We start from the raw sequence: 25,528 nt of genomic DNA, 5'->3' as shown, positions 1-25,528 counted from the left end.
TTTACTGGGTAGCTTTTTAGAGAGAGAAATAATATGAAAAAGAGCAAACAAAGCAAGAGAAAAAAAATACATTCAGCAGTCCATTAATCCAGTGTGTGTGTATGCGGGCTGTGGGGTGGAAGTTACGAACCCATAGGCTTGCCTCCCTCATCCCTTCCAGGGTTCTGGTTGGGATGGTGGACAAATAGCCTGTCATAGCGTTTCTAAGCAATGTCCCCACGCGCTCTGGCAGCTTTCTTTGCTGGGATAAGTTGTTTCCTCTTCTGACACACAGCTTCAGGATAATTCTCGTTGAGGAATACATATATACTTTCCTCTCAAGTTCTTGGCTCTTTCCAAAACAGCTACCTTGTACTTGAACCTCAGGAACTTGACAACTATCGACCTGGGCCTGTCACCTGGGCCGTTGGTGGATTTTCCCGTCCTGTGGGCACGCTCCACCTCAATCTTTCTGTGGTCCGTCTTCAATTTCTTTGAGATTTACCTCACTTTGTCCCAACTTGCCACATGTAGCTATGAGTACAGGATTGAAACCCCTACACAGATGTTGAACTGAAGAGCAACTATTTCCATTGATCTTTAATTCCCTATTGACCTCTAGTCCTTTGTTGTGTATTATCTTAAAATATTCTTATAACCTCCATTGCAAAACTGTGTGTTTTAAATCATTTATTTGGTGACGTGAATTTATTTAGTCTAGTTTTATCTAAAAAGGTTAACTTTTTATGTTTCATGTTTTTATGGTCCTCCTTCCACTGAGGCACCTCCACTGCCTGATACTCTGAGTCAAGGTTGACCTACCCCTTACTCCACTCCTTTCCTCCACAACACTACCATTTACAAGACTTGAGTCATGCCCACTACATGTGTTTTCCACAGAGAAGCATATTGTGTAAATAAGTTGCCGAGTTTTAACAGGCACTCTTTGTAAATCAGAATGTGCTCTTAACATAAATAAAAGGCAGTATGCCCAGTCTTTGTCAACCGATTGTGTACAATGGTAAAGAAAACAACTCAGTCAATTAGTGATTTCACTATTATTAAGACAAGACCCAGATGGCAAATATAAAGATGCAGTCTATCTAAAACAAAATGGGGGGCCTCTTACACTTCAGTGTTGTGATGTCAAAATGCATAGCACTAAGAATGAAAAAGCTTTTACCAGGTATCGTTCATCCTGATTGGATAGGTTTTTTACATGGACGATACATTGGCGAAAATATAGAACAACATGAAACATCTAAGAAGCCAGACCTAGTATTTATAGAAGATTTTGAAAAGGCCTTTGATAAATTAAGACAGGATTTTATTTATAAATGCCTCTTGTAAAATGTGTAAATGTATAGCAACGTCAGGTGTAAAATTGTAAATAGCGTCTACTTCTCAGAGTTCTGAACTGTCAAAAGGAGATAAACAAGGGTGTCACCATTATCCGCTGTCACCATATCTATTCGTTATGGCCATCAAAATGCTAGCTATTAAAATCGGATCAAATCAAATTAGAGGATTAGAAATCCAAGGCTTAAAAACAAAGGTGTCCATGTAAGCCGCGGATTTAAGTTTTATATTAAGTCTTCAAGCTAGATCCCTGTAATCATTGAAGATCACTTTTCTGGACTCTCTGGACTAAAAGCTTATAAGTGTACAGTATTACGTTTTGGATCTTAACAACTGTTACATTACCCAACAGTTTACCTAGAACATGGGCTGATGGTGAAGTAGACATATTTGGTATTCATATCACAAAATATATACATTAGCTCTCCACAAAGAATTTCAATAAACTAGTAAAAAATAGACAAATACCTGTCTATTTATGGAAAAATTGCACTGATTTAACCATAGGACTAATTTCATTATGGCGCAGCCCTAATCCTGATGATTTAATTTTTCAAATCCTATGAGGGAAACATATTTTGCTTTTGGGAAGCTAAACCAGACAAGATAAAGTGTGCCTGTCAATATAATGAATATGGACCGGGTTGGTTAAGATTATTAAATATAAAAGCACTAAACCTTTCTCTAAAAGCTTCACTTATGCAAAAGTTTCATTTGAACCCTAAATGGTTCTCAAGTAGATTACTAAGAAAATTGCCTTTTTGCCTTTGTGCAGATTGCCATGTCACATTTTCGATTAATTGAAAATGATCATTTTTTCAAGGTACAGTGCCTTGCGAAAGTATTCGGCCCCCTTGAACTTTGCGACCTTTTGCCACATTTCAGGCTTCAAACATAAAGATATAAAACTGTATTTTTTTTGTGAAGAATCAACAACAAGTGGGACACAATCATGAAGTGGAACGCCATTTATTGGATATTTCAAACTTTTTTAATAAATCAAAAACTGAAAAATTGGGCGTGCAAAATTATTCAGCCCCCTTAAGTTAATACTTTGTAGCGCCACCTTTTGCTGCGATTACAGCTGTAAGTCGCTTGGGGTATGTCTCTATCAGTTTTGCACATCGAGAGACCGAAATTTTTTCCCATTCCACCTTTCAAAACAGCTCGAGCTCATTGAGGTTGGATGGAGAGCATTTGTGAACAGCAGTTTTCAGTTCTTTCCACAGATTCTCGATTGGATTCAGGTCTGGACTTTGACTTGGCCATTCTAACACCTGGATATGTTTATTTTTGAACCATTCCATTGTAGATTTTGCTTTATGTTTTGGATCATTGTCTTGTTGGAAGACAAATCTCCGTCCCAGTCTCAGGTCTTTTGCATGGATTTATCGGTGGTGACCGTGTTACCTAGCCTCAGTGCAGTGGGCAGCTGGGAGGAGGTGCTCTTGTTCTCCATGGACTTCACAGTGTCCCAGAACTTTTTGGAGTTGGAGCTACAGGATGCAAACTTCTGCCTGAAGAAGCTGGCCTTAGCTTTCCTGACTGACTGCGTGTATTGGTTCCTGACTTCCCTGAACAATTGCATATCGCGGGGACTATTCGATGCTATTGCAGTCCGCCACAGGATATTTTTGTGCTGGTCGAGGGCAGTCAGGTCTGGAGTGAACCAAGGGCTGTATCTGTTCTTCGTTCTGCATTTTTTGAACGGAGCATGCTTATCTAAAATGGTGAGGAAGTTACTTTTAAAGAATGACCAGGCATCCTCAACTGACGGGATGAGGTCATTATCCTTCCAGGATACCCGGCCCAGGTCGATTAGAAAGGCCTGCTCACAGAAGTGTTTTAGGGAGCGTTTGACAGTGATGAGGGGTGGTCGTTTGACTGCGGCTCTGTAGCGGATACAGGCAATGAGGCAGTGATCGCTGAGATCCTGGTTGAAGACAGCGGAGGTGTATTTGGAGGGCCAGTTGGTCAGGATGACGTCTATGAGGGTGCCCTTGTTTACAGATTTAAGGTTGTACCTGGTGGGTTCCTTGATGATTTGTGTGAGATTGAGGGCATCTAGCATAGATTGTAGGACTGCCGAGGTGTTAAGCATATCCCAGTTTAGGTCACCTAACAGAACAAACTCTGAAGCTAGATGGGGGGCGATCAATTCACAAATGGTGTCCAGGGCACAGCTGGGAGCTGAGGGGGGTCGGTAGCAGGCGGCAACAGTGAGAGACTTATTTCTGGAGAGAGTAATTTTCAAAATTAGTAGTTTGAACTGTTTGGGTATGGACCTGGAAAGTATGACATTACTTTGCAGGCTGTCTCTGCAGTAAACTGCAACCCCTCCCCCTTTGGCAGTTCTATCTTGACAGAAAATTTTATAGTTGGGTATGGAAATCTCAGAATTTTTGGTGGCCTTCCTGAGCCAGGATTCAGACATGGCAAGGACATCAGGGTTAGCAGAGTGTGCTAAAGCAGTGAGTTAAACAAACTTAGGGAGGAGGCTTCTGATGTTGACATGCATGAAACCAAGGCTTTTTCGATCACAGAAGTCAACAAATGAGGGTGCCTGGGGACATGCAGGGCCTGGGTTTACCTCCACATCACCCGCGGAACAGAGGAGGAGTAGAATGAGGGTGTGGCTAAAGGCTATCAAAACTGGTCGCCTAGAGCTTTGGGGACAGAGAATAAAAGGAGCAGATTTCTGGGCATGGTAGAATATATTCAGGGCATAATGCGCAAACAGGGGTATGGTGGGGTGCGGGTACAGCGGAGGTAAGCCCAGGCACTGGGTGATGATGAGAGAGGTTGTATCTCTGGACATGCTGGTTGTAATGGGTGAGGTCACCGCATGTGTGGGAGGTGGGACAAAGGAGGTATCAGGGGTATGAAGAGTGGAACTAGGGGCTCCATTGTAAACTAAAACAATGATAACTAACCTGAACAACAGTATACAAGGCATATTGACATTTGAGAGAGACATACAGCGAGGCATACAGTAATCACAGGTGTTGAATTGGGAGAGCTAGCTAAAATAGTAGCTAAAACAGTAGGTGAGGCAACAACAGCTAATCAGCTAGCACAACAACAGCAGGTAAAATGGCGTTGACTAGGCAGAGAGGGTCGGATTAACTACACACCGAGGCTGAGTGCGGCTGGGGCCGACAGATAAAACATAAACAAGCAGAATGGAGTACCGTGATTAATGGACAGTCCAGCATGCATCAGCTATGTAGCCAAGTGATCAGTGTCCAGGGGGCAGCGGTGGATGGGGCAGGGAAGCTGGACTGGCGAGTATTATCCAGGTAAAAAAAACTGGCTGGCTGTGCAGAGGGTAAGGTAAAAGCCGCTAGCAGTGGCTAACAATGACTAAATAGCTTGTAGCTAGTTAGCTGGTTAGCTTCTGGAGGTTCTTGAGTGTGTTCTAAAAATTTAAAATAATAGCGATTCCGTATCACATTGGGTGAGGCAGGTTACCGGAAGGTATAAACAAATAAAAAATCGAAAAAGGATTGAAAGTAAATATGGGTCCAGTGAGTGTTTGGGACGCGGCGATTCAGACGGTTAGCAGGCCTGTGCTAACAAGCTAACAGTTAGTAGGCCGGGGCTAAACAAGGTAGCAGTTAGCGGACCGGGGCTAAACAAGGTAGCAGTTAGCGGACCGGGGCTAAACAAGCTAGCAGTTAGCAGGCCGAATTGGCCTTTAGCTTTCCGAGCTAAAGGTTAGCTGATGACCGCTAGCAATGGTTTGCTGACTGATACCTGGTAGTTAGCTGGCTAGCTTCAGTTGAGGGGATCCGGATCCGAAGTAAATATAAGTACTTTAGAAAAAATAGCTACATTGGGTGAGGCGGGTTGCAGGAGAGTATTTAGAAGTTGAGGTTTAGCAAAAAGTTTTAAAACATATGCGAAGAAAAATATGTTAAAAAAACGATATATACGATATATACAAGGGACACGACACGACAAGACGTCCGACTGCTTGGATCACGAAAAAATTTAGTAATACTGTTAGTAAAAGTATTTCTCTTAGATTCAAATTGTACAGTGCCTTCGGAAAGTATTTGACTTTTTCTACCTTTTTATTACGTTACAACATTATTCTAAAATGGATTATATATTTTTAAAAAAAGATATACAAAAAGCCTCCAATCTACACAGAATACCTCAATAACAAAGTGAAAACATTTTTTTTTTTTTTACATTTTAGCAAATAAAAAAAAATATTCAGAACCTTTTGCTATGAGATTTGAAATTGAGCTCAGGTGCATCCTGTTTCCATTGATCATCCTTGAGCTGTTTCTACAACTTGATTTGCAGTCCACCTGTGATAAATTAATTTGATTGGACATGATTTGGAAAGGCGCACACACCTGTCTATATAAAATGCACATGACAACCCTCTTGGAGTTTGCCAAAAGGCACCTAAATACTCCCAGACCATGAGAAACAAGATTCTCTAATCTGAAGAAAGCAAGATTAAACTCTTTGGCCTGAATGCCAAGCGTCACGTCTGGAGGAAACCTGGCACCATCCCTACGGTGAAGCATCATGCTGTGGAGATGTTTTTCAGTGGCAGGGACTGGGAAGACTAGTCAAGATCGAGGTAAAGATGAACGGAGAAAAGTGCAGAGATCCTGCTCCAGAGCACTCAGGACCTCAGACTGGAGCGACGGTTCACCTTCTAACAGGACAATGACCCTAAGCACACATCCAAGACAACACATAGAGTGGCTTCGGGACAAGTCTCTGAATTTCCTTGAGTGGCCTAGCCAGAGCCCGGACTTAAACCTGATCGAACATCTCTGGAGAGACCTGAAAATAGCTGTGCAGCGACACTCCCCATCCAACCTGACAGAGTTTGAGAGCATCTGCAGAGGAGAATGGGAGAAACTCCCCAAATACAGGTGTACCAAGCTTGTAGTATCATACCCAAGAAGACTCAAGGCTGTAAAATCGCTGCCAATGGTGCTTCAACAAAGTACTGAGTAGATGGTCTGAATACTAATGTAAATGTGCTATTTCTGTATTTATATATATATATATTTTAGTAAAATGTCTAAATATGTTTTTGCTTTGTCATTATGGAGTATTGTGTGTAGATTGATGAGAGAAAAAAAACGATTTAATCAATTTTAGAATAAGGCGTAACAAAATGTGGAAAAAATCAAGGGGTCTGAATAGTTTCCGAAGGCACTGTATGTTAAACATCATAGCATAGTTGAAAGATGTACAGTATTGTGCGTAGAAATCCAAAGAGGGTGGCCAGTAGAGCTAGATGGGATGGGCTGAGGGTTGGGATGGGGAATTGGAGACAAGTGGGAGTGGAGTTGCTGGGCGAGGGATAGAATGATAGTCAAAGATAAAAGTAAAAAAATAAAGTCAATAAAACGTATCAAAAACTAAATTTGAATGACACTGAGGGGCATTGTTACTGCTAATGCCTGTTTGCCTGAGGCTGAAGCCGTGCAGGTGTTTGGACACATGCTCATTTAAATGCACACACATGCACATACATGGAAACACACATACACACGTAAATAGTGCCATACATGTACTCACACATATTCAGTTGGCCTTGCTGTTATGATTTTTGCATATTTCTTTCCCTGTTTTCCTTCATCTTTTTTTCTCTTGTTTGTTTTGGTGGTGGTGGCTGATGGGTTGCTGGTTTGGGTCCCTGTTTTTGACCTTGTGGGAGATCTGTTGACGTGCACTTGAGCATGGCGTTGACCCTAGTTGCTTCTGTGGCTCTGGATGGGAGTCTGTTAGATGACTAATGTGATGTGGATGGTGAGCAGCTTCACTGCAAGTAGATTGTATTAACAAAATAAATAAAAAAATAAGGTAAAGTAGTGAATGAACTCCTCAGGAAACAAAATTGAGTTTTCTAATTAGGAGTTTAATTTCGGTTTCACTTCCTGCATTGACTGAATTAAAAACTGAATGGGGCCAAACAATGTTCAGTATATACCCCTTGGTGATCTCTACCCATCATCACACATCTCTCCCTCCATCAGGAGTGGGTGGGCGAGCGCTGCCTCAAGTCCCTGTCGGAGGACAGCAGTGCCCTGCAGGACCCGGTGCTGGTCAACATCCAGGCCCAGCGGCTGCTGCAGCTCATCTGCTACCCTCACCGCCAGCTGGACAGTGAGGAGGGGGACAATCCCCAGAGGCAACGCATCAAACGCATCCTCCAGGTCAGCCCACACAAGACCTAAAACCTTTTTCTGGAAATTACTTTGAAATGGTTTCTTTGAAGCCATCGAGGCCAGTTGTAAGTGAATCAGTGTCAGCCCTAGAAGATCGTTGGGGATGGCGGAGAGAGCACAGCAGACGGCACGGCACATCCATTACAAATGGGGGGTTGTGGGTGCTAGAATTAATTAGTGGGTGAACTTTCTCTGAACCCTGGCTGTAGCTCAGCAGACCACATTAGGAAGCATGAGTTTTCTGAATGTCATTACTGCCATCTGCTGACTAAAGCAGTGCTACAGGGAAAGTGGTGAACTTTGATGCTAAGTCTCTCTGTGACAACTTAACTGTTTGGGGATTGTTGTGATGTGTGCATCTAAAAGTTGTGTCCCATCCTCCCGGCTCTAGAACATGGACCAGTGGACGATGAGACAGTCGTCCCTGGAACTGCAGCTCATGATCAAGCAGAGTACTAACAACGTACGTAACCAGACTCCAGTGTCCTGTAAGGTACTCAAGACACTAACACTGCCATTTAATCAAAATTAAGCATGATATTACATTTACATTTTAGTCATTTAGCAGATGCTCTTAACCAGAGAAACTTAAAAGATCAATTAGTGTTAAGTGCCTCGCTCAAGTGCACATCAACATATTTTTCACCTAGGCGGCTCGGGGATTCGAACCAGCGACCTTTCGGTTACTGGCCCAAACCTCATAACCGCTAGGCGGTCTGCCACCCATTGATATTGCAAGGATTTTGCTCAAAATATCGATTTTGAATACAATCCATCTGTAAAGTTCACAAGTGTGCCTCTGGTTCAATTGAAAACATAGAGATATAGAATTAAAGTGGCTTATGTCAAAACCCTTCGTAACTGTAAAATGTGCTAGTAATGGCAGCCGTCTTTGTCAAGGATAGATTCCCTGTCATTGAGTGCAAGTGGATGAACTCGTCTTTATTGTCTCCCTGCAGGAGCTGTACTCCCTATTGGAGAACATAGCCAAGGTCACCATAGAGGTGTTCCAGAAGTCAGCGGAGATTAACTCCAACAACCCCTTAGGAAACAGCTCGGCCGGCGCCGGAAGCTCTACCTCCAACAGCAACGACACTAGCAAGATGAAACCAGTGTTGAGGTGTGTGTGTGTGACGTTTCTAAATTCTCCCTCCCATTTACAAATACAGTTGAAGTCGGAAGTTTACATACACTTAGGCTGGAGTCATTAAAACTCATTTATCAACCACTCCACAAATTTCTTGTTAACAAATTATAGTTTTTCCAAGTCAGTTAGGACATCTACATTGTGCATGACACAAGTAATTGTTTACAGACAATTGTTTACAGACAGATTATTTCACTTATAAATTACTGTATCACAATTCCAGTGGGTCAGAAGTTTACATACACTAAGTTGATTGTGCCTTTAAACAGCCTGGAAAATTCCGGAAAATTATATCATGGCTTTAGAAGCTTCTGATAGGCTAATTGACATAATTTGAGTCAATTGGAGGTGTACCTGTGGATGTATATCAAGGCCGACCTTAAAACTCAGTGCCTCTTTGCTTGACATCATGGGAAAATCTAAATAAATCAGCCAAGACCTCAGAAAGAAATTGCAGACAAGTCTGGTTCATCCTTGGGAGCAATTTCCAAATGCTTGAAGCTACCACATTCATCTGTACAAACAATAGTACGCAAGTATAAACACCATGGGATCACGCAGCCGTCGTACCGCTCAGGAAGGAGACGTGTTCTGTCTCCTAGAGATGAACGTACTTTGGTGCGAAAGTGCAAGTCAATCCCAGAACAGCAGATGCTGGAGGAAACGGGTACAAAAGTATCTATATCCACAGTAAAATGAGTCCTATATCGACATAACCTGAAAGGCCGCTAAGCAAGAAAGAAGCCACTGCTCCAAAACCGCCGTAAAAAAAGCCAGACTACGGTTTGCAACTGCACATATAACAAAGATCGTACTTTTTGGAGAAATGTCCTCTGGTCTGATGAAACAAAAATAGAACTGTTTGGCCATTATGACCATCATTATGTTTGGAGAAAAAAGCGGGAGGCCTGCAAGCCGAAGAACACCATCCCAACCATGAAGCACGGGGGTGGCAGCATCATGTTGTGTGGGTGCTTTGCTGCAGGAGGGACTGGTCCACTTCACAAAATAGATGGCATCATGAGGCAGGACAATTATCTGGATATACTGAAGCAACATTTCAAGACATCAGTCAGAAAGTTAAAGCTTGGTCGCAAATGGGTCTTCCAAATGGACAATGACCCCAAGCATACTTCCAAAGTTGTGGCAAAATGGCTTAAGGACAATAATGTCTAGGTATTGGAGTAGCCATCACAAAGCCCTGACCTCAAACCTATAGAAAATGTGTGGGCAGAACTGAAAAGGTGTGTGCGAGCAAGGAGGCCTGCAAACCTGACTCAGTTACAGCAGCTCTGTCAGGAGGAATGGGCCAAAATTCATCCAACTTTTTGTGGGACGCTTGTGGAAGGCTACCCGAAACGTTTCACCCAAGTTAAACAATTTAAAGGCAATGCTTCCAAATACTAATTGAGTGTATGTAAACTTCTGACCCACTGGGAATGTGATGAAAGAAATAAAAGCTGAAATAAATAATTATTTCTACTATTATTCTGACATTTCACATTCTTAAAAAAAAGTGGTGATCCTAATTGACGTAAAACAGGGATTATTTACTCGTATTAAATGTCAGGATTTGTGAAAAACTGAGTTAAAATGTATTTGGCTAAGGTGTATGTAAACTTCCGACTTCAACTGTATGTAGGAATACGGAGTTCACTGATAAATCGCATGGTAAAATGGTTATTTGCTATATAATTATTTGATAATAGTTTTTCTGTGAGATACATTAAAACTAGAATATATCATAGGTACTACCAATTGTCAAATTTCAACCAGATAATATCCATTGTTTTCACAATCTCTTTTGGTAAAAACATTTGAAATAGCTAAAGCAGTGTTTCCAAACTCCAGTCCCCGAGTATCCCAATCATGCTTTCTCATTGTTGGTGAAATCCAACCTCAGTGTAAAATCTCTTTTATATTTGTTTGTGTACCCCCCAGTTCGTCAGAGCGGACAGGTGTGTGGCTGGTGGCACCACTGATTGCCAAGCTGCCCACCTCAGTCCAGGGCCACGTCCTGAAGGCGGCCGGGGAGGAGCTGGAGAAGGGCCAGCATCTGGGATCCTCCTCACGCAAGGAGAGGGACCGGCAGAAACAGAAAAGGTCAGACAACTCACACCCGAGGAACCCCTTTTTTGTCCTGGTCCCGACAGATATACAGTTATAGATCAATAAATACACAGCACAGGACAGACTCCTTCTTTTAGAACAGTTTGTTTTAGTGGGTGTCAAAAACAGGGGCTTTATGAGGTGCTATTTTGGGTTATGTAAAATAATGCTTATTTTATCAACACGGTTGTACTCTCATCCAGAAACCATAGTACTCCGCTCTATTATGATATTATTTTGCCCCAGCTTTCACATTTGTCTGTCTCCAGCATGTCTCTGCTGAGCCAGCAGCCTTTCCTATCTCTGGTGCTGACCTGTCTAAAAGGCCAGGACGAACAGCGAGAGGGCCTCCTCACCTCCCTCTACAGCCAGGTGCAGCAGGTAAGACCCAACACAGCATCTCCCCCATCTTCTTATCCCACCACACCCCCTCTATTAGGACAAAATCCCAACTTGAGATTGTATGGTTTCATTGACATCATTGCACGTTTTACACAAAAGTCAGTGTGTGCATCGCAAGTGAGGATTCTGCCCTTGTGCTCACTGTTGGCCATATCTGCCATCTCATGCTGACTGATGCTATGGCTGCATTTCCATCTTCCAGATTGTAACGAACTGGCGGGAGGACCAGTACCAGGATGACTGCAAGGCCAAGCAGATGATGCACGAGGCACTGAAGCTGCGGCTCAATCTGGTGAGGTTTCTTAGTCTCCACTACCATCATAGTCATGTGATTTCGCTGTTATGCCTGAACGTGCTAAATTGTCCAATATCAGATAAGGCCAGACGGACAGAAAGTACCTCTGAAAACAAATCAAACCCAGTTAGTTACTGCTACAGAATACTTATGTTTTGTCCATTAAAGTACAAAGAGATGTAGAGGTTGAAAATGTATTAAGAAAAATACATGCAAATTCTCTGGCGCCTTGACATAAGTTTCATGGACATTTCTGAATTGCATGCTAATGCCCCGTTTACATCGTGACGTATTTAAATGTTGTTTTAATATTTTTTTTATTTCACTAGGCAAGTCAGTTGAGAACATATTCTTATTTACAGTGACGGCCTAGGAACAGTGGGTTAACTGCCTTGTTCAGGGGCAGAATGACAGATTTTGACCTTGTCAGCTCTGGGATTTGATCTAGTAACCTTTCGGTTACTGGCCCAACACTCTAACCACTAGGCTACCTGCCGCTCCTATTTGTATTTCATTACGCCGTACGTCAACTTTATGCAATCTCGTTCCTCTACTGGAAGGAGAGCATTTCACAATGCAAAACAAGATGGAGGAGAGTCTCTCGTCAGAGATGGCATTTATTTTGAGAGATTGCGAAATATTACCTTTTCATTCAAGACAGGATAAATATAATGTTTCAGGTGATAATAAAACATGTTTTGTTTAGTTACTTTTTCCTCAACTTGTTTCTATAACGTTCTAGCAAGTTAAGCTAGCTTGCACTGTAAAGCAGCTAGATAGCTAAAAGCGAGGCTAGGTGGAAGATACCACTGTAGCTAGCGACCTCCACCTAATAATTATCATGAAAAACACGCCCAATTACCATCACAATAAACTTAAATGGGAGACAAGTCATATAATTTGCTTAAAAGCTTATAGGAATGGGTAATTGTTTATAAGCTGTTAGCTATCCCATGAAGCTATTACAGAAAACCACATTTTCATCTTCCACAGTTTGGTAACTTCCTGTCCTTCAATGGGCTCTGGCTGGACTGAAGACGGTGCAAAGTTTGGAAAATGTAAAAGAATGCAGCGTCCTTCTCGCAAACCTTCAACCGCAAGAGGGCGTTACGATTCCACTCCGTTGTGGATGTCCCCATTGAAATGCATGACATCCGGCGCAATGTAACGGAGTGCTTATGGGTAATGTGAACGAGGCTTAAAATGAAATTGGATGTCTTGTCTTTGCTCTCCAGGTAGGTGGGATGTTTGACACGGTACAACGCAGCACACAGCAGACCACCGAATGGGCCGTGCTACTCCTCGACATCATCAGCAGCGGTACAGTGGACATGAAGTCCAACAAGTAAGTCCCAAAACACACCTGCTCACACATTTTTAACTTCATCACTTTACTTGTGTTCATTTGTTAAGATTGTAATGTCAACATGTAAAGTACCTGACTAACGTGTGTGATTTCTCTTCTCCCTCACTCTGCCTGTCGGTCTCTCTCGCTCTCTTCCTTTTTCTCTCTCAGTGAGCTCTTCACTACGGTACTGGACATGCTGAGTGTGCTGATTAATGGCACGCTGGCTGCTGACATGTCCAGCATCTCTCAGGGCAGCATGGAAGAGAACAAGAGGGCTTACATGAACCTGGTAAAGAAGCTTCGGGTAAGATCACACTGCATTTACACTGAGTGTAGAAAACATTAGGAACACCTGATCTTTCCATGACAGGCTGACCTGGTGAATCCATGTGAAAGCTATGATCCCTTATTGATGTCACTTGTTAAATCCACTTCAATCAGTGTAAATTAAGGGGAGGAGACAGGTTAAAGAATGATTTTTAAGCCTTGAGACAACAGTTGAGACATTGGATTGTGTATCTGCGCCATTGAGGGTGAATGGACTAGAGGTCGACCGACTATGATTTTTCAACGCCGATACCGATTATTGGAGGACCGAAAAAAGCCGATACCTATTAATCGGCCGATAATAAAATTAAAATATTAAAATAAAAATTTGTAATAATGACAATTACAACAATACTGAATGAACACTTATTTTAATATAATATAATACATCAATAAAATCAATGTAGCCTCAAAAAAATTATGAAACATGTTCAATTTGGTTTAAATAATGCAAAAACAAAGTGTTGGAGAAGAAAGTAGAAGTGCAATATGTGCCATGTAAGACAGCTAACGTTTAAGTTCCTTGCTCAGAACATGAGAACATATGAAAGCTGGTGGTTCCTTTTAACATGAGTCTTCAATATTCCCAGCTAAGAAGTTTTAGGTTGTAGTTATTATAGGACTATTTCTCTATTTACCATTTGTATTTCATATACCTTTGACTATTGGATGTTCTTATAGGCACTTTAGTATTGCCAGTGTAACAGTATAGCTTCTGTCCCACTCCTTGCTCCTACCTGGGCTCGAACCAGGAACACATCGACAACAGCCACCCTCGAAGCAGTGTTACCCTTTCAGAGCAAGTGGAACAACTACTCCCAAGTCTCAGGGCGAGTGACGTTTGAAACGCTATTAGCGTGCACCCTGCTAACTAGCTAGCCATTTCACATCGGTTACACCAGCCTAATCTCAGGAGTTAATAGGCTTGAAGTCATAAACAGCACAATGCTTGAAGCACAGAGAAGAGCTGCTGGCAAAACGCACGAAAGTGCTGTTTGAATGAATGCTTACGAGCCTGCTGGTGCCTACCATCACTCAGTCAGACTGCTCTATCAAATCATAACTTAATTATAACATAATAACACACAGAAATACGAGCCTTAGGTCATTAATATGGTCGAATCCGGAAACTATCATCTCGAAAACAAAACGTTATTTTTTCTTTCAGTGAAATACGGAACCGTTCTGTATTTTATCTAACGGTTGGCATCCCTAAGTCTAAATATTCCTGTTACATTGCACAACCTTCAATGTTGTGTCATAATTACGTAAAATTCTGGCAAATTAGTTCGCAACGAGCCAGGCGGCCCAAACTGTTGCATATACCCTGACTCTGCGTGCAATGAATGCAAGAGAAGTGACACAATTTCACCTGGTTAATATTGCCTGCTAACCTGGATTTCTTTTAGCTAAATATGCAGGTTTAAGAATATATACTTCTGTGTATTGATTTTAAGAATGGCATTGATGTTTATGGTTTAGGTACACGTTGGAGCAACGACAGTCCTTTTTCTCGAATGCGCTCCGCATCGATTATATGCAACGCAGGACATAGATAGACTAGTAATATCATCAACCATGTGTAGTTAACTAGTGATTTATGATTGATTGTTTTTTATAAGATAAGTTTAATGCTAGCTAGCAACTTACCGTGGCTTCTTACTGCATTCACGTAACAGGCAGGCTCCTCGTGAGGCAGGTGGTTAGAGCGTTGGACTAGTTAACTGTAAGGTTGCAGGATTTGTATCCCCCGAGCTGACAAGGTAAAAATCTGTCGTTCTGCCCCTGAACAAGGCAGTTAACCCACTGTACCTAGGCCGTCATTGAAAATAAGAATGTGTTCTTAACTGACTTGCCTAGTGAAATAAAGGTGTAAAAAAAAAAATGCCAAATCAGCATCCAAAAATACCGATTTCCGATTGTTATGAAAACTTGAAATCAGCCCAAATTAATCGGCCATTCAGATTAATCGGTCGACCTCTAGAATGGACAGGACAAAATATTTAAGTGCCTTTTGAACAGGGTATGGTAATAGGTGCCAGGTGCACTGTGTGTCAAAAACTGCAGAGTTGCTGGGTTTTTCACGCTCAACAGTTTCCGGTCTGTATCAGAATGGTCCACCACCCAAAGCACATCCAGCCAACTTGACACAACTGTGGAAAGCATTGGAGTCAACATGGGCTTTCGACGCCTTGTGGAGTCCAAGCCCCGAAGAATTGAGGCTGTTCTGAGGGAAAAAGGGGGTTCAACTCAATATTAGGAAGGTGTTCTTAATGTTTTGTACTCTCTGTTTATATGTAGAATATATAACAATTTATGTCCGGAAAGGTGTTATGCTCGGTGTTCACCACAAGAGGTCCCCACTCACCTAGAATTCAGTCGAGCAACTCTCAAACAGACACAAGGAAGCTTCTCAATTCAATACTATTTGTATCTTTATTTCAAGGTGTTTGGCTCGTAACTCTACTGTTGTGGTGTGTATTTGCAGAAAGAGCTGGGTGACCGGCAGTCAGAGAGTCTGGAGAAGGTGCGGCAGCTGCTCCCTCTGCCCAAGCAGACTCGTGATGTCATCACGTGTGAGCCTCAGGGCTCGCTCATCGACACCAAGGGCAACAAGATTGCCGGCTTTGAGAAGGAGGTGAGTACTATGAGCTTTTACCCTTGGAAGACATTGCCAACTCAGTTGTTGAAGGTATTACTGTTTCTCTGTCACTAAGATATTTAATATTTTTTGCCCACATGGTTCTTCATAAACGTGTCTTTCAGCTGTTCACTAGGAATGTCTTCCCTAAATAGCAGACCTGTGTTCAAATACTGTGTTTTATTATACTTGATTGAGCTTGCCTGGCGAAATGGAACCAATGGAATTGTCCCAAATCTGTAAACCACGCCCATATGGTACTCCAGGCTCCTTCAAATGCTCAATGTTTATTAGAGAAAACAAATAGTATTTGAACTCAGCTCTACAAAATACTTATGCATTTACACATCTTAATTTTCGGGATGAATTTGGGGCAACACCAGTCTCCAATAATGTCAATTTAAAAATCACCTCTCCTTTTCCATCAGGGCCTCCAAGTGTCCAACAAGCAGAAGATCTCGCCGTGGGACGTGTTCGAGGGCCTCAAGCACTCTGCCCCTCTCTCTTGGGGCTGGTTCGGGACGGTACGCGTGGACCGTAAGGTGACCAAGTTCGAGGAGCAGCAGCGCTTCCTCCTCTACCACACCCACCTGAAGCCCAAGCCGCGCAGCTACTACCTGGAACCCCTCCCCCTACCACCTGAGGAGGAGGAGCCGCCCACACCCGTGCCCCAGGAGCTCGAGAAGAAGATGGTGGAGGCATTGAAGCCGGAGAAGAGCGTCCCTCTGGTGTCGTCTGACGTGACCAAGAAGAAGCCCAAGAAGAAGAAGACACCATCCACCAGCAAAACTGAGGTGAGGGGGAGACACTGGGACAGGTCCTGTCCAGCAAAACTGAGGTGAGAGACACTGGGACAGGTCCTGTCCAGCAAAACTGAGGTGAGGGAGGACACTGCGACAGGTCTTGTCCAGGAACAACTACTAGCTAGGCCCTGTTAGGGCTGTGGCGGTCATGAAATTTCCACAGCGGGTGATTGTGAAGCAAATAACTGTCAGTCTCACAGTAATTGACCATTAATTAACAAACACATTTAGCATCTCCTAGCTTCCACACTGATGCAGACCTTTGGAACATCTTCGTATTTAAAAAGTTTAATAAATCTATATAATATTTTAGACGGATCTAAAGAAGCATGATTTGAAGAAAATGTACTCTATTTCAGAAGAACAGAATAGCATACTCTTGAGTTGTCCTTATGTTAGGTCGTGATCTGGCTATGCCAAATGACTGTGGGCTACACAAGTTAATTTAGCAGGCAAGATTTGCTTAGAATTCTGTGGCATTATTTTCTATTATTTTACAGTATGAAAAATACAATTGAACAAAGCTGAATAAAATAGAAAGGATATTTTGTCCAAATGATGTGAGTACGCACATGCTGCTGTTCTGTGTTGAGCGGTTAAACAAAGAAATTCTTAATTTAGAGTTATTAATGTAACTTTAGTTATTCTACAAACGTTGGGCTATATGTTTAGATTTTTAATACATTGTAATGCTGTGTGATGCGAATCCAATGATGATTTGAAAAAAGTAGCTTGAAAGGCATGAACTCTGCTTTGTTTTTTGCCCAGCCTGTACACTTCATCAGTATCTCATTCACAATTTGACAAGCACTTGATAATGCCTAGAATTTCACGGTGACATCCCCTGTGTGTGGCAGTAATACACCCTAAAAGAATCCATGCCTTTTGTTGCCGGAGTGCTGCGTTGTGCCCTTCTCCCTGAGTGCTGCTTGCTCCAAAGCACCTCTCATTCACGTGGCTCTCCATCACTTGATTGGATCTTTCTCACAGGCTACAAGAGAAGACAGACACATCAGGGATGCAACTGTGCGCGTTCTTATCCAATTCCAAGGTGCATATTGAAGATATTGGAAGAACTGTCCACATTTAGTTTTTGTCAGCCAACCAGACGAGTAGGCCTAACAAACAGCAAAAGCCTAGTGTAAGTGCTGCAATGTGCACACGCTAGTAAGCGCGAATGTTCCTTTATTTATTTGATTTTATTTAACTAGGCAAATCAGTTCTAAGAACAAATTCTTATTTACAATGATGGCCTAAGAACAGTGGGTTAACTGCCTTGTTCAGGGGCAGAATGAAATTTTTACCTTGTCAGGTCGGGGATTCGATTCAGCAACCTTTCGGTTACTGGACCACCTCTCTAGCCACTAGGCTACCTGCCGCTCCTTTAACGGGAAAGCATCATTATCAAAAGTGGCAAATATGATTATCCATGTAATGATTTTATTATAAAGGTGCATTTTTATTTATTTTTAAATTGGGGAAGATAAAATTAACTTAGGAGCTGCTTTTGTATGCCAGTTTGGCTCTACACCCCTTGTAAAGTGGATTAATGTGCTTAATTTTATGAAGTTATTTGGCCACTTTAGTTTTGATATAAACCTTATCAAAACATATAGGCCTATGGGCTTGGCTATATGATGTGTAGGACTATGATTCTTACCCTGTGCATCCTTCACAAGTGATAATATATAATTTGCAAGGCTGATATTGTCACCCATCAGACTTCTTGACTTAATATTGTCTTGTACTAAACAATATACAGTGTCTTCGGAAAGTATTCAGACCCCTTTTTCCACATTTTGTTACGTTGCAGCCTTATTCTATAATGGATTAAATAAGTAAAAATCCTCAGCAATCTACACACAATACCCAATAATGACAAAGCAAGAATGGATTTTTAGACATTTTTGCAAATTTATAAAAAATAAATAAATAATACCTTATTTACATAAGTATTCAGCCCCTTTGCTATGAGACTCCAAATTGAGCTCAGGTGCATCCTGTTTCCATTGATCTTCCTTGAGCTATTTCTCCAACTTGATTTGAGTCCACCTGTTGGAAACTCAATTGATTCGACATGATTCAGAATGGCACACACCTGTCTATATAAAGTTCCACAATTGACAGTGCATGTCAGTGAGGTCGAAGGAATTGTCCGTAGAGCTCCGAGACAGGAGTGTATTGACGCACAAAGCTGGGGAAGGGTACCAAAAAATTTCTTCAGCATTGAAGATCCCCAAGAACACAGTGACCTCCATCATTCTTAAATGGAAGAAGTTTGAAACCACCAAGACTCTTCCTAGAGCTGGCCGCCCGGCCAAACTGAGCAAACGGGGGAGAAGGACATTGGTCAAGGTGGTGACCGAGAAACCGATGGTCACTTTGACAGAGCTCCAGAGTTCCTCTGTGGAGATGGGAGAACCTTCCAGAAGGAAAGCCATCTCTGCAGCACTCCACCAATCAAGCCTTTATGGTAGAGTGGCCAGACAGAAGCCACTACTTAGTAAAAGGCACATGACAGCCCACTTGGAGTTTGCCAAAATGAACGTTTTAGCCTGAATGCCAAGCATCAAGTCTGGAGGACACCCGGCACCCTCCATTCGGTCAACCGTGGTGGCAGCATCATGCTGTGGGGATGTTTTTCAGACCTAGTTAGGATCAAGGCAAGATGAACGGAGCAAAGTACAGAGATCCTTTTTGAAAACCTGCTCTAGAGGGCACTCAGGACCTCAGACTCTGGCCAAGGTTCACTTTCCAACAGGACAATGACCCTAAGCACACAGCCAAGACAACCCAGGAGTGGCTACAGGACAAGTCACTGAATGTCCAGAGCTTGAACTTGAACCCGATCTGCAGAGAAGAATGGGAGAAACTCAGGGGTGCCAAGCTTGTAGCGTCATACCCAAGAAGAATTGATAACTAATTGCTGACAAAGGTGTTTCAACAAAATACAGAGTAAAGAGTCTGAGTACTTACGTAAATGTGATATTGTAGTTTTTTATTTAATACATTTGTAAACATTTCTATACCTGTTTTTGCTTTGTCATTATAGGGTATTGTGTGTAGATTGAGGGAAAATCCATGTGATACATTTTATAATAAGGCTGTAACAAAATGTGGAAAAGTCAATGGGCCTGAAAACTTTCTGAAGGCACTGTATGTGTGAAATGTGTTTTGATTTAAAGTGGTTCCTCCTTTCATATTTGCGTCGTACTGCAGCGCACATTGCGGGCTGCTACACCATTCTGTTGCACGTTATTTAATTGTCAGACCTTTTTTCTGTTATAGTAAGTTAGTGCTAGTTTGACCACCAGGAGGCATCTTTGAGAAGCATTTGATCGTCTTCCATATTGGTGTTACCAGAGAATTTAAAACCTTTTTTGTAATAACATAGTATACGGGATTGATTTCAAGAAATGTGGCTAAATTAATTTGATTAATATTCTGGTTCTGTTAGGATGGAATGGAAAATATCCCGCTGTACAACGTGGCGGTCGGTAGTAGGCTAGTGGCGGTCGGTAGTAGGATTGGCGGATTCTAAATAGTTTGCCTTCATTAGACAACTTTGTTCCAATATTTCTGTAAATCAGTGATATTTATTCCCATAGTAAATTATTATGGATCCATAACTAAATAAACATAAGCATTTTTACAGAGTATTTTTTTATAATTATTTTATTAACGAAAGCATAAAGATGCTTGATGAAGAAATACATAGAGTATATCCTTTTACATTTGGATAAAGCATTTAAAGCATTTTGAAGATATAAGCCGTCTGCATTTGTTCATTAGGTTACTGTGCAGTCTGACAAGTAAACATTGCCTCCAGCACATACTGTAGTGGGAAAGTGAATAATTCCTTACATAAGGGAGAGCAGGTCATGTCCAGACTTTCTCGGTGACCTCAAGTCCTCCTATGTTTTTAATTCTTTTTCGGGTTGCATCAGTCATGGACAGAAACTTCTGAGACACAGTATTAATGATGAACACCCGGAAATTCACTGGTAAGCCACATTTGCCTCGGGATCCATCTCAGTTTGTATTCTGTGCCCACTCGTGGTATCTCTCTTTGGTTACACATCCTTGGAATAGCAGAACAGCATAACGGTCCGGGCGGCCCTTGCTGTGCCTCTCCACCAATGCCACCTGACTCTTCACTAATGAGGAGTGACTCTCCGCCAATACCGCCTGGCTCTGGACCAATGCATCAGCTCTCACCCGTATGGTCTGCCTTCAATGACTCGATCTCGGTCTTCAAAGTTTGAATCACATCCATGAGCACCTTCATCAGATGAGCAGAATGGTACAGCCCTGAGCCCCCAGAGTGGCCTATAATCGAAATGGTAGATCAATTAAGAATTAAAAGTGACTCCAACGCACACGGGCTCTGTACACATTTTAAGAATCTAGCGAAACGAACTGCTTTCTTGGCAACCATGCGTTTTCGGTGATCCCGTTGTCCAGCCCTTTGTTCACTGATCTCCACAGATGGTTGTCGGCATAGTTGTAAGCTTAGTTGTAAGCCCCCGTGATATGCAACTTTTCAGGGAAGTTAGGAACAAATATACACAGGCAGTTAGGAAAGCTAAGGCTAGCTTTTTCAAACAGAAATTTGCACCCTGTAGTACTAACTCAAAAAAGTTCTGGGACACTAAAGTCCATGGAAAATAAGAGCACCTCCTCCCAGCTGCCCACTGCTCTGAGACTAGGAAACACTGTCACCACCGATAAATCCAATATAAGTATTTCTCTATGGCTGGCCATGCGTTCCAACTGGCTACCCCTACCCCGGTCAACTGCCCGGCACCCTCCACAGCAACCCGGCAAAGCCCCCACCATTTCTCCTTCACCCAAAACCAGATAGCCGATGTTCTGAAAGAGCTGCAAAATCTGGACCCCTACAAATCAGCCGGGCTAGACAATCTGGACCCTTTCTTTCTAAAATGATCTGCTGAAATTGTGAACTAGCCTGTTCAACCTCTCTTTCGAAACGTCTGAGATTCCCAAAGATTGGCAAGCTGCCGCGGTCATCCCCCTCTTCAAAGGGGGTGACACTCTAGACACAAACTGCTACAGATCTACATCTATCCTACCCTGTCTTTCGAAGGTCTTCGAAAGCCAAGTTAACAAACAGATTACCAACCATTTAGAATCCCACCGTACCTTCTCAGCTATGCAATCTGGTTTCAGAGCTGGTCATGGGTCCACCACGCTCAAGGTCCTAAACGTCATCATAACCGCCATCGATAAGAGACATTACTGAGCAGCCGTATTCATCAACCTGGCCAAGGTTTTCGACTCTGTCAATCACCACATTCTTATTGGCCGACTCGACAGCCTTGGTTTCTCAAATTATTGCCTTGCCTGGTTTACCAGCTACATCTCTGATAGAGTTCAGTGTGTCAAATCGGAGGGCCTGTTGTCCGGACCTCTGGCAGTCTCGGAGGACCTGAGCCTGAGCCCTAGGACCATGCCCCAGGACTACCTGACATGATGACTCCTTGCTGTCCCCAGTCCACCTGGCCATGCTGCTGTTCCAGTTTCAACTGACCTGAGCCCTAGGACCATGCCCCAGGACTACCTGACATGATGACTCCTTGCTGTCCCCAGTCTACCTGGCCATGCTGCTGCTCCAGTTTCAACTTCCACCTGACTGTGCTGCTGCTCTAGTTTCAACTGTTCTGCCTTATTATTATTCGACCATGCTGGTCATTTATGAACATTGAACATCTTGACCATGTTCTGTTATAATCTCCACCCGGCACAGCCAGAAGAGGACTGGCCACCCCACATAGCCTGGTTCCTCTCTAGGTTTCTTCCTAGGTATTGGCCTTTCTAGGGAGTTTTTCCTAGCCACCGTGCTTCTCCACCTGCATTGCTTGCTGTTTGGGGTTTTAGGCTGGGTTTCTGTACAGCACTTTGAGATATCAGCTGATGTACGAAGGGCTATATAAATACATTTGATTTGATTTGATATGGGGGTGCCACATGGTTCAATCCTCAGGTTGACTCTCTTCTCTGTATACATCAATGATGTTGCTCTTTCTGCTGGTTCTCTGATTCACCTCTATGCAGACGACACCATTTTGTATACTTCTGGCCACTCTTAGAACACTGTGTAAACTAACCTCCAGATGAGCTTCAGTGCCATACAACTCTCCTTCCGTGGCCTCCAACTGCTCTTAAACGCAAGTAAAACTAAATGCATGCTATTCAACCGATCGCTGCCTGCACCTGCTCGCCCGTCCAGCATCACTACTCTGGACGGCTCTGACTTAGAATACGTGGACAACTGCAAATACCTAGGTGTCTGGTTAGACTGTAAACTCTCCTTCCAGACTCACATTAAGCATCTCCAATCCAAAATTAAATCTAGAATCAGCTTCCTATATTGCAACAAAGCATCCTTCACTCATGCTGCCAAACATACCCTCGTAAAACTGACCATCCTGCCGATGCTCGACTTCAGTGATGACATCTATAAAATAGCCTCCAACACTCTACTCAACAAACTGGATGCAGTCTATCACAGTGCCATCCGTTTTGTCACCAAAGTCCCATACACTACCCACCATTGCGACCTGTACGCTCTCGTTGGTTGGCCCTCGCTTCATACTCGTCGCCAAACCCACTGGCTAATCTAGCACAGGTTATCTACAAGTCTCTGCTAGGTAAAGCCCCGCCTTATCTCAGCTCACTGGTCACCATAGCAGCACGAGCTCCAGCAGGTATAGCTCACTGGTTACCCCCAAAGCCAATTCCTCCTTTGGTAGTCTTTCCTTCCAGTTCTCTGCTGCCAATGACTGGAACGAACTGCAAAAATCTCTGAAGCTGGAAACACTTATCTCCCTCACTAGCTTTAAGCACCAGATGTCAGAGCAGCTCACAGATTACTGCACCTGTACATAGCCCATCTATAATTTAGCCTAAACAACTACCTCTCTGTATTTATTTATTTAGCTCCTTTGCACCTCATTATTTATATTTCTACTTTGCACATTCTTCCACAGAAAATCTACAGTTCCAGGGTTTTACTTGCTATATTGTATCTACCTCGCCACCATGGCCTTTTTTTGCCTTTACCTCCCTTCTCACCTCATTTGCTCACATTGTATATATACTTATTTCTCTACTATATTATTGACTGTATGTTTTGTTTATTCGATGCTAATGCAGAACGCCACAGGATGTTTTTGTGCTGGTCAAGGGCAGACAGGTCTGGAGAGAACCAAGGACTATATCTATTCCTAGTTCTACATTTTTTGAATGGGGCATGCTTATTTAAGATGGTGAGGAAGGCACTTTTTAAAGAATAGCCAGGCATCATCTACTGACGGGATGAGGTCAATGTCATTCCAGGATACCCCGGCCAGGTCGATTAGAAAGGCCTGCCGCAGAAGTGTTTTAGGGAGCATTTGACAGTGATAAGGGGTGGTCGTTTGGTCGCAGACCCATTACAGATGCAGGCAATGAGGCCGTGATCGCTGAGATCTTGATTGAAAACAGCAGAGGTGTATTTGGAGGTTGAGTTAGTTAGGATGACATCTATGAGGGTGCCCGTGTTTACGGATTTGGAGTTGTACCTGGTAGGTTCATTGATAATTTGTGTGAGATTGAGGGCATCAAGCTTAGATTGTAGGATGGCCGGGGTGTAAAGCATGTCCCAGTTTAGGTCACCTAGTAGCACGAGCTCAGAAGATAGATGGGGGGCAATCAATTCACATATGGTATCGAGTGCACAGCTGGGGGCAGAGGGAGGTCTATAGCAAGCGATGAGAGACTTGTTTCTGGAAACGTGAGTTTTTAGAAGTAGAAGCTCGAATTGTTTGGGTACAGACTTGGATCGTAATACAGAACTCTGCAGGCTATCTTTGCAGTAGATTGCAACACCGCTCCCTTTGGCAGTTCTACCTTGGCGGAAAATGTTATAGTTAGCGATGGAGATTTCAGGGTTTTTGGTGGTTTTCCTAAGACAGGATTCAGACACGGCTAAGACATCCAGGTTGGCAGAGTGTGCTAAAGCAGTGAGTAAAGCAAACTTAGGGAGTAGGCTTCTAATGTTAACATGCATGTTTAAAAATCCTGCAATGTGATTTTCTGGGGGAAAAAATCTCATTTTGTCTGTCACAGTTGAAGTGTACCTATGATGAAAATTACAGGCCTCATCTTTTTAAGTGGGAGAACTTATATATATATATATATATATATATATATATGAGTCTCTAGAGACGTTTAAACTAGATGATGTCATCGCATATATAGGAGGTGGAACAACATGGTTGGTTAAGGCATATTGAGCAGGGCTAGAGGCTCTACAGTGAAATAAGACAGTGATCACTAACCAGGACAGTAATGGACGAGACATATTGATATTAGAGAGAGGCATGTGTAGCCAAGTGAACATATGGGTCCAGTGAGTGGTTGGGCTGACTGGGGACACGGCGATTCAGACACTTAGCTTGTTAGCATCGGCCTGCTAACAGTTAGTAGGCCGGGGCTAAATCAAATCAAATGTATTTGTCACATACACATGGTTAGCAGATGTTAATGCGAGTGTAGCGAAATGCTTGTGCTTCTAGTTCCGACAATGCAGTAATAACCAACGAGTAATCTAACCTAACAATTCCAAAACTACTACCTTATACACACAAGTGTAAAGGGATAAAGAATATGTACAGAACGGCATAGGCAAGATGCAGTAGATGGTATCGAGTACAGTATATACATATGAGATGAGTAATGTAGGGTATGTAAACAAAGTGGCATAGTTTAAAGTGTATTACATAAAGATGCAGTAGATGATAGAGTACAGTATATACATATACATATGAAATTAATAATGTAGGGTATGTAAACATTATATTAAGTAGCATTGTTTAAAGTGGCTAGGGATATATTTTACATCAATTTCC

The 25,528-nt window shown here is 42.6% G+C and overlaps 1 protein-coding gene across 2 annotated transcripts in view; it reads left to right on the top strand.

Moving 5' to 3' along the window:
* The window catches only part of LOC109905333 (mediator of RNA polymerase II transcription subunit 12), a 93,823-nt gene that overhangs the window by 52,416 nt on the left and 15,879 nt on the right, over positions 1-25,528 (top strand). For both annotated transcript variants that reach the window (XM_020502639.2, XM_031790313.1), the window contains exons 27-36: positions 7,353-7,532; positions 7,936-8,007; positions 8,504-8,664; positions 10,633-10,794; positions 11,070-11,181; positions 11,405-11,494; positions 12,733-12,842; positions 13,014-13,149; positions 15,661-15,810; positions 16,242-16,607. In XM_020502639.2, the coding sequence (XP_020358228.1) occupies positions 7,353-7,532; positions 7,936-8,007; positions 8,504-8,664; positions 10,633-10,794; positions 11,070-11,181; positions 11,405-11,494; positions 12,733-12,842; positions 13,014-13,149; positions 15,661-15,810; positions 16,242-16,607 (1,539 nt within the window). The remainder of the gene's footprint in view (positions 1-7,352; positions 7,533-7,935; positions 8,008-8,503; positions 8,665-10,632; positions 10,795-11,069; positions 11,182-11,404; positions 11,495-12,732; positions 12,843-13,013; positions 13,150-15,660; positions 15,811-16,241; positions 16,608-25,528) is intronic.

This window comes from Oncorhynchus kisutch, linkage group LG15, assembly GCF_002021735.2.
Source record: "Oncorhynchus kisutch isolate 150728-3 linkage group LG15, Okis_V2, whole genome shotgun sequence".
NCBI lineage: Eukaryota > Metazoa > Chordata > Actinopteri > Salmoniformes > Salmonidae > Oncorhynchus > Oncorhynchus kisutch.
Note: the sequence above shows the minus strand (reverse complement) of the source record. Positions and strands in the feature narration are given on the sequence as shown.